Below are 13,785 nucleotides of genomic sequence, written 5' to 3'. Positions count from 1 at the left end.
AAAAACAAAAAAGGGCAAACTTCCAGTTATATGATGAATAAGTTCTGGGGATCTAATGTACAGCATGGTGATTACAGTTAACAAGACCATGTATCTGAAAGATACTAAAATAGTAAATCAAATGTTCTCACTACAACAAAATGGTAATTATGTGAGGTGATGGATACGTTAACTAACCTTATCAGGGTAATCATTTCACAATGTATGCGTAACAATTGTCACACTGTACAATTTCAACTTACATAATGTTATTTGTAAATTATATTTCCATTAAGGATGGAAAAAAGAGAATAGAAGGATATCCCAGAAACTAAAACAAGTGGTTATGTGCATTAGGGAACAGAAAGGAATTGGAACAAGAACAGTAGGGGGAGCCATACTTCTCAATGTACGCTTTTTATATAATTTATTTTTGTACCATGAGAAAGTAGTACCTATTTTAAAAATTAAATGCAAAACAGAAATAACAACAAAATATTTCAAAAAACAGTGTGATAGCAGAAAAGATATGTTTAAGCTTGTAAGAAAAGTTTACTTTCTACTCATCCTTAGAAAAATATTTGAGGGGCTGGCCTGGTGGCGCAGCGGTCAAGTTTGAACATTCCGCTTCTCGGTGGCCCAGCATTTGCCGGTTCAGATCCCAGGCGCGGACATGGCACCGCTTGGCAAAAGCCATGCTGTGACAGGCGTCCCACGTATAAAATGCAGGAAGATGGGCATGGATGTTAGCTCAGGGCCAGTCTTCCTCAGCAAAAAGAGGGAGATTGGCAGTAGTTAGCTCAGGGTTAATCTTCCTCAAAAAAAAAAAAAAAAAGAAAAAGAAAAATATTTGAGAATATACTCAGTAAAACCTGAAAGTAAATTTAAAAACGGGAAGATATAGAATCCAGAGCTTGAAAAACTTGAGAATATCATAAAGGCAACTGTGCCTTATGGGAGGATTCATTTGAAATTAACACTAGAAAATTCTCCTGTGGGTAGGGAGAAATGTTTGACCCTAATTAGGTTCTTAAAGACAAAAAAACCTAAGATGTAACACACAATTTGCCTCTTCAACGAATGAATCATAAATACCACATATGTGCTAGGCACTCTTCTTGACATTAGATGAATAAATTTCTCAAGATATTTTTTTGGTCCAGTGTGCTGGGACAGAGAGGGGCAGATGTGTAGACTATGAACAAATAAATAGGTGTGTTTGTATAATTATAATGTTGGACAGTGATATGCAGTATGGAAAAAACAAAACAAAAGAAACAGAAAGATGCTGATCAGGGGTGGGGAGTTATTTAATTAGGCTGGTCAGGGAACGCTCTGATAGGAAACACCTGGAGAAAGATAAATGAAATGAGAGGTAAGCTTCAGAGATACGTGGGGAAAGAGTTCTAGGTAGAAGGCATAAAATATGTAAGGCAGAGGTGTACGTGGTGTATTGAAGGAAAAATAAAAAGATGACTGCGACTAGAACAAATATGTATCACGGAGAACACAGTGAGGGATGAACCTGAAGAAGAAGGCAGGTGCCAAATCATACAGGGCTCAGAAGCAACAGGCCTTTGGGTTTACCGTAATTAAGCTGGAAACTCCCTGGAGAGTCTTGAGCAGCTAAGTGTCATGATCAGATGATATATTACTTAATTTTATTCATAAATTTCTTCCCACCCTAAAGAGTTGAAGAGTTTAACAAAAACTAAGAAAAGTACATATACATATAAGACTTATTAACATTGTATACTGAATTTCGATTTTTAGAATACATAGACAAATTACAAAAGATAACAATGGCTACAGAATAAAGGGTAAATGTAACCAACATTGACAACATAAAAGCATATACACCTCACAGAGGTGTGAAACAGAGAGGAAGGTGGAAGGAAGGGTGAAAGCATTAAACGTCTCTTAAAGAGGGCGACTCAAGGGATGCTGTCTATAAAGGCAGAAAAACAAAAGGATGTTCATCTATGTTGTTTAAAGTTAAAATGACCAGTGGAGAGGCTGAGAAGAGTAACAAAAATTCTGAGAAGCCTAAATCTTAGAAAGTGAGAGCTGTAAAAATAACTTAAATCCTCCTCTATTACAGCAGAAAATCAACTGACAATGTCCAAAGTTGGCAACGAAGAAAGATCAGTATAAGAATATTACGTAGAGACATGAAAAAAATCACCACAGGAGCTGAAATAAAAAAAGATTAAAAGAAGTTGCTTTTGGAGAATAAGAAAGGAATACGGGGAGGGCGGGACACATCTATTACTTTTTGTTATGTTCCCTTTTAACCATGTGCATATGTTATTTTGACCCCCAACCCCCAAAAATGATTCTAAGTTTTAAAATAAATAATATATACCTAAATTGTATTTACAGCATAATTATAATTCCGTAATTGTGGATAGGAAAAAGATAACCATTTGGGGGAAAGGACTATAGACACTTTTATCTCTTTGCTTAAGTTTTAAATGCTTAATTCCCTAGAGTTAGGGCCTAGCCCCTCTTTTCACTTTGTAATTTCTTTCCACGCGATCTTTCTAGTTTCACATTTTCGATTAGCAGCTGCAGCAGTGTTTTCCAAAGTACAATCCATGGATCACCTAGGTCAACATCAGGAGGTGTTTGTTAGAATCAGATTTCCCTAGCCTTACACTCCAGAGGTTTTTCTTTATTTGTTTTAGTATTTCAATTTCTTTAAAAAGACAAACAACACTTTAAAAGTATAGTGTTGAGATAACTTTCTGTAATGAAACAGGGTATCCCAATGCAACAGGAGTAATATATCTTTATGAATATAAACGAATACAGTGTAACTTTCAGTAATTGCTACCCCTTACTTGTCCACTGACTCTCCAGCCTAGCAAATTCAAACCATAGGGCTTGTTTGATAAAGACGTTTCTCAACCCTTCTGTCTTTGTCAATCATATTATAAGTCTTACTTCCTAGGGGAAAAAATGAGGAAAGGAGCAACATGACCTGATTTATATGCATAATCTAGGATCTGTATTTTGAATGAATTAGTGGAAGAATTAGGAGACCTCAGTGGAATAAAGAAGATCAAGTGACAGGATACTGCAGTAACCCAGGCAAGAGAAGAAAATAAATTAGGTGGTAGCACAAAGATAGACGTAGATGGATTCCAGATATATTCTGGAGGTAGAATTTATTTGTGGCTAGATTAGACGTGGAAGTTAAGTGAAAGAGAGATCAAGGATAGTTAAAATTTTTCAGCTTAAATAGCTGGATGAACAATGACGCTATTTACTAAAATGAAGAAGGCTGTAGATTCAGGGGAGAAAATCAAGTACTTGTTTTAGCCACCTGAATCCTATGATCAATCTTACCATCACTAAAAGTAAGACAACGAAACACTGTGTGCCTTTTTTATGTGATATAATATTAAGCACAAAGTATCACCTGTAAATATTCCTGCCCAAAAAGTTGAATCTGAATCTAAGCAAATCTCTAGAAGTAACTTCCATTTACAGGAAATACAAAGAATACAGAAACAAGTGTTAAATGACACCACAAGAAAACAAACCAATACCTAGAACGTGGGACATCCTATAGGAGGACCGACTCGGTTTCTGTAATAAACCAACGGCAGGGACAACAAAGGGGAAGACTGCTCTAGAGTAACAAAGATTTAAGAGACACAGCAACCAAGACACGGACTTTGCCTGCATCCCATTTTGATGCTACAACAACTATAAAAAGACATTTTTAAACAATGAGGAAAATCTGACTATGAACTGTGTATTAGATGCCAAAAATATAGTCAATCTTGTTAAATTACATAATGACATTTTGGTTACATAAGAAAATGTCCATCGCTTCTAGGCTACACAGAGGGATGAAACGATATATCTAGGATTTGCTTTAAAATATTTCAGCAAGGAAAAAAAAGAAAAATGAAATGGAAAAAGAAAATGTGCCAAAATCTTGATAATTACTAAATCCAGCTGATAAGTATATGAAAAGCATGTTTGAAATTTTCATAATAAAAATGAAAAAGGGCTATGGTTTGGCCCTGTTAAATTTGGGGTGCCTATTAGACATGCAACTGGGAATGTTAAGTACAGAGTTGGGTATATGAATCTGGAGTTCTGGGAAGAAGTGGAGAGGAGGAAGTCATGTTTTTTTAGCCATGGGACTGGATAGGGTCACTTATCCAGCTGAGAAGAAAAGAGGGTGAAAGGAGTCAGGACAGAGTCTTGGTACATCCAACATTTGAAGGTCAAGAAATAGAGGAGCCGGCTAAGAAGACAGAGAAAATGCAGTGAGTCAATGACAGAGAAAGAAAACCAAGAGAGTATGGTGTTAGCAGAAATCAAGAGAAAATATATTTCAAAAAGGAAGATGAGTTCAACCAATGTCTAAAGTTTCTAAGAAGTGACCACCAGACCTGACGATATGAAGATTACCAGTGACCCTCACAAAAGCAGTATCAGTAGAGTGAAAGAGATGGAAGCCTTTTGAAAATATTAGAAAACTAATCTGCACTTTAAAAAATCTCCCATACACTTAAAATGTATTTTTATGTTTTAATGTAAAACTTTATTCTCCCATTTTATTATAGTTAGTCACAATCTCTTCTGAGACGATTGGGGCATTTCATCAAACATTTGAACACCTAGTATTAAAGTCCTTCATAGTTAAGAATTAATGATTACTTACACAGCCATCATGCACATTCAGAGTTGCTTCAAGTTTTAATCTTTGGATAAATTCTCTTCTTCCTGTTTAAAAAGAAAGAAAGAACTAAATAAATCATATAATTCATTGCTGAGAAAAGTCTAACAGTGAAGTTAAGATCCTAGGATCTGGCATGAGATCGATTCGAGCTCTAATTTCAACTCCTCTATTTATAAGCTGAGTGATAACTGGGCAAATTAACCTCCTCCTTAGCCCTTGTTATCATGAATGCCCACCCACCTCATGTGGTTATTGTGAGGAGTAAGTCACTCAAGGACAAAAAAGGCTTAGCACAGTGTCTGGACCACAGTAAACACTCAAATGTTTCCTTCATTCACCCACTCATTCAACAAATATATTGAGTACTCACTTCATTCCAGGTGGTGTTCTAGGAGCTAGGAATACAGCAGTAAAACAAAACAGAAAAAGATCCCTGCCCGTCTAGTGAGGTTATTGAAAGAAAATAAACAATGTCACTTGGTGAAAGTGCTATGGAAAAATAAAGCAGAGAAAGCAGATAAGAGAAGACTGGAACTGGGGCATACGGTTTTCCATTTTAAATAGGTTGGCAAACAGTATTTTGTAAGATACCACCTACTTTTAAACAGATCTCGATTTCAGAAATGTTAAAATATGTTAAAGTTCATTTTACAATGATGAAATGTGGCAGCAAAAGAATAAAATCAGCCTAAATATCCATCAATAGCAGAACAGTTATAATACTGCACAAAAAAGAGAAATATGCTTCCCTTTAAGAAATGAATCATCTTTACCAAAGATGAACCAAAAAGCTTCATGTTTATTCAAAAGCTGTGATAAAAGGAAGATGAATATCTGGCAGAGCAATAATTAGCTAAGTAATCATGCTGATGAGATCTCAAAATTATATTTGACTATACTCTCTGTATACCATCACAAGAGACACAGTTCTCTATTATGTTTTCTTGCCACTCAACGTAAAGATCAAGATCTTCTTAAAGCCAAACTGCTTTCTTGCTTTCTCCTTGCTTATAACTGGTAAGATGGCTAGGTAAAGGATGAACATATGGGTTGAAGAATTTTTCTTTTTTGCGTGGGGGGAATGTTCTATGGTTCCTAAATTTATTTGAATAAAACAACATACAGAAATTGAGTATTTTCATCAACTAGATTGTACTTTATATATTAAATTTTCAAGTCTAATTTTTGGTTTTAAAAAGATGCTAACCATGGTAAACCAATAAAAAATTTTTTGAATCTTTTCCTTTGAGCCAAATTACAAATTAAGAGTTAAGAAATAAAGTATTCAAATTAACAAGAAAACAGCAACTGAAATTCATTAAAATGCTAAAAAAATGTACTAAACACTTCTTTCTCCAAATTTTTAAAATCTGGGTTTGAAAACACAGTTCGAGCCATTTCTGTCTAGAGAAAATGGCAGTGGGACATGAGACAAAAGTTCTTCTAGCAAGAACACTTATATATGAATCTTGTACATAAAAACACGCACTGAGACATGATAATGACTTTGGAGATCAAAATGATTGCTTCATCCACACATCCCATAAAATGTGCTTCCAGAACAGACTCACGTAAACCTGCTCTACCTTTTTTTTTTTTTTAAGATTTTATTTTTTCCTTTTTCTCCCCAAAGCCCCCCGGTACATAGTTGTGTATTCTTCGTCGTGGGTTCCTCTAGTTGTGGCATGTGGGATGCTGCCTCAGCGTGGTCTGACGAGCAGTGCCATGTCCGCGCCCAGGATTCGAACCGACGAAACACTGGGCCGCCTGCAGCGGAGCGCGCGAACTTAACCACTCGGCCACGGGGCCAGCCCCCCTCCTCTACCTTTTTAGTAATTGAATGCACTTCATCAAGAAATAGGAGGTGAAAGCCATCATAAAATAAGAACTGGAAGTAAAAAAAACTGAGCCCCCTCAAATTAAAATAAAAACAAACTCACACCTGTTATCAAGAACTATGAAGAGTCTGGCCTACTTGTAGGCTAAGAAGTTACCTGCCACCATTTCATGGATGCTGGCAGAAGACACCAGACTCTTAAATCAGAGGCAAAGGATTTTACCACTCAAGTAGTATGAGCTTCAGGTTCCCATGGGTTCCCTTTGTCCCAATTCCCACAGGGCAATGCATATAGCTACAATCAGCAAGACAGTGTGGTATTTACAGAGGGATAAACACACAGATCAATGAAAGAGAAATAGAGAACACAGAACTAGATCCATACAAATACGCCCAACTGATTTTTAATAAAGGTGCAAAAGCAATTCAACAGAAAAAATACAGCCTTTTCAAGAAATTGGTGCTGGAGATTCATAGGCATAAAAATCCCCACTTCAAGCTAAACTGCACACCTCATACAAAAACTAACACAAAATGGACCCTGGACTTAAATGAAAATATTTAAAACTATAAAACTTTAGGGAAAAAGCATAGGAAACAATCTTCAGGACACGGGATAGGTTAAGAGTTCTCAGACATAATACCATAAGCATAATCCATAAAAGGAAAAATTGATAAATTAGACTTCACCAAAGTTAAAAACCTTTACTCTGCAAAAGACCCTGTGAAGAGAATGAAAAGACAAGCTATAGACTGGGAGAAAACTTTGGAAACTTCATATCTGACAAAGGACTAGTACCTAAACTGTATAAATAAGTCTCAATACTCAACAGTAAAAAAAAAAAAATAACAATCCAAATAAAAATTGAGCAAAAGACATGAATAGACATTTCACTGAAACTACAAAGAGAGCAAATAAGCACATAAAATTGTGCTCAACATTAGCCATTAGGGAAATGTAAATTAAAACCATGAAGTATGACTATTTACTTATCAGAATCTCTAAAATATAAAACAGCCATTAGGAGCCAGCCCTGTGGCCAAGTGGTTCAAGTTTGGCAGGCTCCACTTCAGTGGCCCACGTTCACAGGTTCAGATCCCAAGTGCAGACCTACTTCACTCATCAGCCATGCTGTGGAGGCATCCTACATACAAAGTAGAGGAAGACTGGCACAGATGTTAGCTCAGGGTGAATCTTCCTCACAAAAAACAACAAAGAACCCAAAAAACGGTGGTAACACCAAATGCTGGTGATGATGCAAAGAAACCAGATTACTCATACATGGCTGACAGGGAGAGTACAGCAGTTTCTTACAAAATTAAACAATGTGCTTACCATACAGACCAGTAACTGTAATTCTTGGACACATCCCAGAGAGAAAACTTATGAAACTTAAGAAACTTAAGAAAACGTACAGCCATACAAAAATATATATATGAATGTTTATATATAACACTTTTACACTTAATAGTCAAAATTTAGAAATAATCTAAATATCTGTCAACAGGTAAATGGTTAAAGTCATAGAACCATATCTTGAAACACTTATCAACAATGAAAAGGAATAAACTATTGATTCACAGAACAACTTGGATGGATCTTAAGGGAATTATGCCAAGGGAAAAAAGCCAATCTCAAAAGGTTACATGCTGTTATTTATAATGTTACAGACATGTTATTTATATAACATTCTTGAAATGACAAAATTACAGAGATGGACAACAGATTGGTGGTTGCCAGGGGTTAGCAGTAAGGAAAGAAAGATGTAGCCGTGGCTATAAAAGGGTATCACAAGGGCCAGGCCCAAGGCGGAGCGGTTAAGTTCATGCGCTCCACTTCAGTGGCCCAGGGTTTCAGTGGTGTGGATTCCTGGGTGCAGACCTAGCACCACTCATCAAGCCATGCTGAGGCGGCATCCCACATAACACAACCAGAAGGATCTACAACTAGAATATACAACTATGTACTGGGGGTCTTTGGGGAGAAAGAAAAGAAAAAAGAGGATCGGCAAGAGATGTTAGCTCAGGTGCCAATCTAAAAAAAAAAAAAGTATCACAAAGAATTGTGATGACACTGTTCTGTATCTTAAATGTGGTGGTAACCACATTAATGAATTAAAACTAACATTAATCTATTAAAGTTAATTAAAATTAATCTGTTAAAACTGCCTGGCACTAAATACACACACACATACAAATGAGTGCATGTAAAACTGGGGAAATCTCAAAGTTCACAGATGTACCTATGTCAATTTCCTGGTTTTGATATTATAATATAGTTGCACAAGATGTCAGTTACCATTGGGGGAATTGGTTGAAGGGTATATGGGATCTCTTTGTATTACTTCCTACAACTGCATATGAATCTACAATTATCTCAAAATAAAAAGTTAAATAGAGTACCAAAAAGAAACCTTCCCAGAAAGAAAATTCCAAGCTTAGACAGCTTCAATGGGGTTTCAATGCTGAAATCTATTAAATGCTTAAGTAAAAGATAATTTCAATTTTACACAAACTCTTCAGAGAAAGAGAACACATTCAACTCATTTATGAGGGCAGCATCATCCTGATACCAAAAACTGGCAAAAATATAACAAGAAAACTATACGTTAATATCTTTTATGAACACAGACGTAAAATTCTTACCAAAAGTGAAGCCAGCAATATATAAAAGATAATTTACCATAAGGAAGTAGGATTTAGCCCAGAACTGAATGTTGGCTCAACATTAAAAAAACAACCAATATGTTAATATAGCATATTAACAGAATCAATGAAAGGGAAATCATATAATCAACTCAATAGATACAGGAAAAAACCTTAACAAAATTCAACAACTAGTCATGATAAACATTCTCAGCAATCTAAGAATAGAAGAGAATTTCTTCAATCGGATAAATCCTATAACCAACAACTAATTTAATAGCGAAAGACTGAAGGATGAGGAATGAGCAAGGATGTCCACTCTCTCTACTTCCATTCAAGATTCTACTAGAGTCCTGGCCAGTGCAGTTAAGCAAGAAAAAGGAAAAAAAAGAATGTAAGTGAAAAGGAAGAAACAAAACTCTCTTAATATACAGTGACATAATCATCTACAGAAAATCCCCAAAAACTTGCAAAAAACAAAAGTTTATAAGTACTAATGAGTAAGTTTAGTAAAGCTGCAGGATGTGAGGACAATTTAAAAAAAATCAGTTGTATTTCTACATACCCATGATGAATAATTTGATATTGAAATTAAAAAACAATACCATCTAAAACGGTATTAAAAACATATATATAGGGATAAATATAATAAAATATGTACAAGATTTGTACACTGAAAGATATAAAACACTGCTGAGAGAAATGAAAGAATACCCAAATGGAGAGAAAAACCACCGTCAAAGATTGGAAGATTCAATAGTAAAGACTACAGTTCTCCTTGAAATAATGTATAGCTTCAACACAATACCAATCAAAATCCCAAGGTCTTTTTAGTAGAAGTTAACAAGCTGATTTTAAAATTCATATGGAAATGCAAAGAACCCAGAATAGACAAAATAATTTTGGAAAAAAGAACCAAGTTCAAAATATCACTCTAGCTGATTTCAACACTTACTATAAAGACATGAAGTACTAGCATAAAGATAGACACCTAGATCAATGGAACATGGTAGAGAAAGTGACTTACATATATGGTCAACTGAGGTGCAACAAAGGGGAAAGGATAGCCTTTTCACAAATAGTGCTAAATCAGCTGCACATTCATATACAAAGAAACGAAACCTGACCCTTACCTCACAGCATATATAAAAATTAACTCAAAATTGTTCACAGCCCTAAATGTAAGAGTTAAAAATAGAAAACTTCCAGAAAAAGGATAGTAGAAATCTTTATGACCTTGGATTAGGTAACTATTCTTAAACAGGACACACAAAGCATGAACTATAAAAGGTGCTGTTAAGAAAAAGAAAAGACAAGCTACAAACTGGGAGAAAATATTTGTAAAAGACATATCTGATTAAGGACTTCCATCAAGAATACATAAAGAATTCTAACAAATATTATCATACAACTCAGCAATCCCAATATAGGTATTTTCCAAGAAATGAGGATTTAAAAGTGTCATACCCTAGTTATGTTTTCTAAGATATAAATAAAATGAAGTTTCATTATATATATCTTCTTTATTAGCCATCAGCAATGTTTAAAACAAGATTTTTTTAATCTGCTGCAAGGACTTGGGAAACGTATCCCCCCTAAACTTGGAGTTGATAACATTCGATTACCATCGTAAAAACACACACCACCCCGTAGTTTTGCAAACCTAAGCCAACACTCCTTAATGGATATGCTACCAGGTCAACACTAACACTTTTAACAACACGATACAGAACAGAAAACTGAATGTACTCCATCTAGTAAGGCTAAATATCATTTGGAGAATCTTTTATTTTAGTTGTGTGTGTATATCACAAGTTGCCACATAAATGCATTTTTACTGTGGATCGTGGTCAAAACATTTGAAAAACACTGACCTAAAATAGACCCGCAACATAAATTTTATGCTACCAGCTCTTATCCCTTCTAAGCACTTTCATCCTATAGGAGGGGAATGAGGTCCACAGCAGTCATATTCAGTTGCCTGCAGTTGTTACGACTGGGAATATGCCTTTGGTGGCCGTACCTTTAAAAATTAGCTGCATATTCTACTATACTTGGGCCATGTTTGACAGCCATTTTTCACTACTGAAATCATACACTTTGCAACTTTCAATGGATTTCAAGACTAAAGAAACAAAATACAAATATTCCACTAACTTTTCCCCAGTGGCTAACAAAGAGGCAAAAGTCAAATTTACTGACCCTCATATATTGTAACTTGGCAACACAGTATGAAGAACTTGGTAAGCCTGAATGTAGATGTATTCGGAATACGTTAAAGAGTAATCTAAATGCAAAATTATCCATTTCACTACATACTGACTCGAATGATATTTGAAGGACACAGACTTCCTAACTCCCTTACAAAAAGAGATTTCAATCTCCACTATAAAGTTGTCACTGGCTGCCTGCTAGTATGAATGTTTGTATCGCCCAAAAATTCCTTTGTCAAAATCCTAACCACCAAGGTAATAGTATTAGGAGATGTGGTCTTTGGGAGGTGATTATGATTGGATTAGAGCCCTTACAAAAGAGACCCCTGAGAGGCAGCTCCCCACCTTGCCATGTGAGGTTACAGTGAAAAGATGGCTATGAACCAGGAAGCAAGCCCTCACCAGAGGCAGAACCTGACGATGGGGGTACCCTGAGCTCAGCCTTCCAACCGCCAAGGCTGTGAGAAATAAATTTCTGTTGTTTATAAGCCGCCCAGTTTACGGTGTTTTGTTACGGCAGCCCAAGCTGACGAAGAAACTGCCTAATCATTATTTAAACATTTTATGTTAAACAGTTTATACGTTATAGCAAACAACTCCCTCAAAAAGTTCCTTTAAATTATTTTTTTGTCAATTACTGTCTTTTAATTTAGAATGGTTAAAAGTGTAAATTCAAGTTGTAGGCAAGTCTGTCTAAAATGAGAGAAATATGAATAAAAAGAGGAAACATACAGAAATGATAGTCCTTTTATAAGCAACGTTTATCTTTATAAAACTGTATAAGTATATATAGAGATGAAATATGTGTGGCTGATAAGTTATAATAATCACTAAATTCCGAAAGCGCTCCTCGACAGCTAGCATAGAGTATCTTGAGAAACTCTGAAACATTTAAACCTACAGGTGTCCCTGACTCTGGACTCTGACAACCACTCTTCAAAAAAATAAATCCTACATTGACATTTAGATGAGACTCATAAAGATTACAAGCCCTGGCCTGGCCTCTGAACCCATGCTAGACCAAACAAGTCTCTATTGGTTCAGGTGAATCTTGTGAATTTGGGGGCCATAATTAAACATACACATCTTTTTCTTCTAAATAACGTGTGATAAATTATTTATCTTCATTCCCGTAACATAAAAGGATGTTTTGTGAACTGGCAATTTCCCTTGATGGGAGGAAAGGAGGTAATTAACCAAATTTAAATAAAATCACCTACAAAGCTTCACTACTACTATTGGAAAGACACGTTATGCTGAAATAATTGGAAATGTAAATGTTACAGAAAAATCTGTCAATTTGTTCTAACCAGTTTTACCGTTCTTTCGCAGTAACTCATTATTAGAAATACAAATAAGGGAAACAAATTACAAAAATATTTAACCTACAATACTGTAGTTAAACAAACAATGTTTAAATAGAAGTCTCAAAAAAAAAAGGATCTATTTACTTTCTAAAACCCTTGGACTTGGGACGTTTTAAAAGGAAAGGTTTATAAGAGTACTTCAAAATGTCATTTTTTTTAAATCTCACTCAGGCACTACTAAAATGCGGATTTTGCTGTGTCCTGAATGCTAAATCAAGATTAGCACTGTGGTGTGGAAGGGTTAGATTAACTAAGGGTGTACACAAAGTCTACGAAGGCCAAGAAATTACTTTGCAAGCTATTTTCAAAGACTTAGAAACCCACACTGAAAGGAAGCTGTTTCAAGAATGTGCTAATTATAAAGTACATATTGTTAGCACATTTAAAATATTATTTAAGATAAGGAACTCCCTTTATGTATATACACATTTGATCATCTATAATTTAGACTTTCTACTAAAGTCAGTGGACTCTCACTCTTCAATTCCTCTCCACCCAACGCACAAACGCCACTCTCACTAGTGAGTCAGAGCAGAGTGAAAAAGAAAATATACGGTTTTGTTAGATTTTAACTGACTGTCACAGACACAGGTGAACTAACTTAACCAGAAGAAAACATTAATATATAAACCTATATAAGTACTTAACTGTCTAACCAACTGAGATAAAGAACCAAATTATAAATTCATTCTTATAGAACACAGCATTAAAATTTGTTTTATTAAACTAAAATTAAGTTCTTTCTCAGCGAACAAACACTAAAAAAAACCCTGCACATCTTTTTTGGTTACTGGTTTAAAAAAAGCACTCTCTATCGGTGTTTAATTTTCAAACGATTAATCACCACTCCAGGTACTTAGCCTAGAGCAAACACACAAACGGCAGGCAGAGGGATGTTCGCGGCAGTGCTGTTGCTAACAGGGAACGTCCATTTCAGGAGGAAAGGTTGAGGCCACTGCGGTGCCTTCATGCTGTTAAATACTAAGCAAATTTAAAAGACTGAATATTCAGATCCTTTTTACCGCCTTGGAAAGATCTCCA

General features: G+C 35.5%; 1 protein-coding gene across 28 annotated transcripts in view; it reads right to left on the bottom strand.

Moving 5' to 3' along the window:
- Positions 1-13,785, bottom strand: part of DCAF6 (DDB1 and CUL4 associated factor 6) — a 146,837-nt gene that overhangs the window by 130,806 nt on the left and 2,246 nt on the right. For all 28 annotated transcript variants that reach the window (XR_011532195.1, XR_011532194.1, XM_070591523.1 and 25 more), the window contains exon 2: positions 4,664-4,725. Coding sequence is in view for 12 of the 28 variants with exons in the window: in XM_070591503.1 (XP_070447604.1) it covers positions 4,664-4,725 (62 nt within the window). In the remaining 16 variants the exon portion in view is untranslated. The remainder of the gene's footprint in view (positions 1-4,663; positions 4,726-13,785) is intronic.

This window comes from Equus przewalskii, chromosome 23 (assembly GCF_037783145.1).
Source record: "Equus przewalskii isolate Varuska chromosome 23, EquPr2, whole genome shotgun sequence".
NCBI classification, from domain to species: Eukaryota; Metazoa; Chordata; class Mammalia; order Perissodactyla; family Equidae; genus Equus; species Equus przewalskii.
The sequence above is the reverse complement of the archived record's forward strand: the minus strand, read 5'-3'. Positions and strand labels throughout refer to the sequence as shown.